General features: G+C 44.7%; 1 protein-coding gene across 1 annotated transcript in view; it reads right to left on the minus strand.

Annotated features, from left to right (window-relative positions):
• The window catches only part of LOC107041788, a 9455-nt gene that overhangs the window by 2215 nt on the left and 4232 nt on the right, over positions 1-3008 (minus strand). The window contains exon 2 of the mRNA XM_015262526.1: positions 602-1757. Within this exon, the coding sequence (XP_015118012.1) occupies positions 602-1745 (1144 nt within the window). The 5' untranslated portion in view covers positions 1746-1757. The remainder of the gene's footprint in view (positions 1-601; positions 1758-3008) is intronic.

The following is a 3008-nucleotide window of genomic DNA, read 5'->3' on the forward strand; positions in this document are numbered from 1 at the left end:
TCTTTATAGATTCTTTTACTCTACTTCGCTATTCACTTCAATCATTAGTCGAATTCTCTTTGATTCATTATCAATATTTATAAGGTATTCATGAGACAATGAAATTCAATGAATTCCATTATTTCATTTCAACAAATGAATAGATCAGCGCGCGCGAGAGCGCGCGCATGGATCTTGTAAATAAAAAAAATCAAGTGGTTTAAGGATGTTCTACACCCTTTCTGCCAAAATTCACGTTTTTTAAATTTTTCTGGCAAACTTATGATGGAATTGACGTGAAAAAATATGTCGTTTTTGCGTTTTGTCATTATTTAATGACTGACGAAATTTTAAGGTGGTGCGAACATTTTCCTGCGTTTTCTCTAAACTTTTAAAAAGAATCACAAAACTGTAGAAAAAACGCATGAAAATTATCGCACCACTACGCAACTTCGTGAGCCATTAAAGAATGACAAACCACAAAATCGTTATATTTTTTCACGTCACTCCCATCGATAATTTGCCAGAAAAATGAAAACAACGTCAATTTTGGCTAAAAGGGTGTCGAACATCCTTAATCCTACGAATAAAAACCAATTCATTAACAGAATAATCAACTTACATTCGCAATCTCGCAACTGCTCCTTCTCCCTCTCCTCCCTGCCCCTCACCGCCACCTCCTTGATATCCTTATAGGTCCTCATGAGGTTCTTCAGAATGAAATGCGTTCCCCGAAAGTTCTCAGACTTCTTGGACGTGCTGGCCTCATCCCTAGTGAGATTCAACGGCCGATTGTTGAATTCTCTGGCCTGAGGAACGCTGAAAGCCGAGCAGTGTTTGCTCTTGAAAGGCGCCTGCCTCTCGCTAAGTTTTCTGTCCCAAATGTGTCCGGAGACACGCAAGTCGATGAAAAAATGGAGAGGATCTAGTCCCGGATAGGGTTGAGCCAGGGGATACGGGGGGTACCACAGAGGACTTGGCAGAAACTCCGGGTTTGGAACGGCCGGAGCGAGAAAATTCTTCTGCGCTGCTGGGAGTTCCTCGGGCCGTGTTCCAAGGCCAGGAACAAAGTTCCTCGCCGAGAAGTCGATTTTGCTCTTCTGCTCCTGCGGAACGAACAGCTCCTGATTCATCTTCTGACGGTCGGCCTCGTACTTCCTATCGGTCTGATGATTGATCTGCTCTTCGGGCTTTATCTTCTGATTGGAAGGGAACATCGACTCCTGCTGGGCAATTCGATCCGCCCCGAAGAGCCTCGACGAGTCGTCGTAAAAATTCCCGGCTTGCTTGACGAAATCCGAGTGGTTCTCGTCGATAGGTTTGAGGGCATCGGCGTTGAAATTGGATTTCTCATCGAAAGTCTGGGGCTTCAGGTCGGACTCGAAATTTTCGGGCTTGAATCGGCTCTCGGGCAGGTCCTGGTGGAAGTACTTGTCGGTGTGGGGCTCGTGATGCTGCTGCTGCTGGTGTTGCTGGGGGTTTTTGTCCTTCGTCGTGAGCTCTAGTGGTCTGTCTCGGGCGTCGCGCCACGATCTCTTCCGTCGGCGATTGACTCCAGGGGTCGTCGCGGCCGAGGAGGAAGTCGCCGGCTCGGACTTTGCTTGGACGAATGATCTGAGCATTTCGCTGAAGAAGAAACTGTGGGGCGTCAGGGGGACGTTGTAGAGGTACGGCGGTGTTGCTGCGAGCAAACGAGACACCAAATCACCTCCGGAGAGCGTTGATGGGGTCTTCAAGCTTGAGGGATCGCCCGTTGTTGTCGTCATTTTTTTAATAATCTGGAAGAATTTTATTGAATTTGGTTGTCATTGTCAAGTTGTTTGGGACGTGGGGGCTTCCCCACACGGAGAGGAATATTCAGTAGAAGTTATCCACATACAATTACAGCTGTATCGAAGATACAGCCGCCTGCAATTTTCCATTGAATTTTTCTCTCCGTGCAGAAGCTGAACCGTGCGGTCATCCACAAGAACTCTTACTCACTCTTTCATTTACAATTTTGAGTCGTCAAACAAAGATGGTAGTGCATAAATTAAAAGAAACGACTGCATTAAGGATGTTCGACACCCTTTTAGCCAAAATTGACGTTGTTTTCATTTTTTTGGCAAATTATCGATGGGAGTGACGTGAAAAAATATAACGATTTTGTGGTTTGTCATTCTTTAATGGCTCACGAAGTTGCGTAGTGGTGCGATAATTTTCATGCGTTTTTTCTACAGTTTTGTGATTCTTTTTAAAAGTTTAGAGAAAACGCAGGAAAATGTTCGCACCACCTTAAAATTTCGTCAGTCATTAAATAATGACAAAACGCAAAAACGTTATATTTTTTCACGTCAATTCCATCATAAGTTTGCCAGAAAAATTGAAAAAACGTGCATTTTGGCAGAAAGGGTGTAGAACATCCTTAAGTTGACAATCGAGTTTTTGGAAACCTCCGTCGAAGATGACTTTAATTAATTTGCATTATCTTTCATTTTCAACGCACCCGATTTATTCACCAATTAACAAGTCAATAAAACCCGAAAGGCAATTTATTTTTCCTCGTCGTCATGCAGTCAAACACGAAAAACTCTTCTTGTATTCATGTCTGTCACGAACAATAATCCCCAGCGCAAGTGCATAATTATAATTCTCCACCGTCGAGAGCCCCCGAATCCCCATTGTCCCCCGAATTAATTGAATTGAATGGGAGACCGCGGTAGAGCCTCAGAATCCATGTCTAAGAGGGTGCCTCCCAAGAAAACCCTTTCACCATCAGGGTCATTCATTAAGCGCTTCCGTCAAGTGCACCTTACTGCCCATTACCCAGTCAATAAAATTCCTCATCATTCACCGCGAGACTAGTCCACCTGAACCCGACAGATCGTCATGCTCTTGACGAAGCCCCATTTTCCCGACAAGACTAAATAAAAGAGGGAAAAAAACTTGGTGGAGAAGAATGAGTCGCGGCGAAATACTGTGATAAATCCATATTGGTATCTACCCTCGTTTCAAGGGGGTGGGAGAGCTGGGGGAGGGGGGGGGGGGGG

The sequence above is a fragment of the Diachasma alloeum genome, unplaced genomic scaffold, assembly GCF_001412515.2.
Source record: "Diachasma alloeum isolate Michigan unplaced genomic scaffold, Dall2.0 Dall_scaffold_00379, whole genome shotgun sequence".
NCBI lineage: Eukaryota > Metazoa > Arthropoda > Insecta > Hymenoptera > Braconidae > Diachasma > Diachasma alloeum.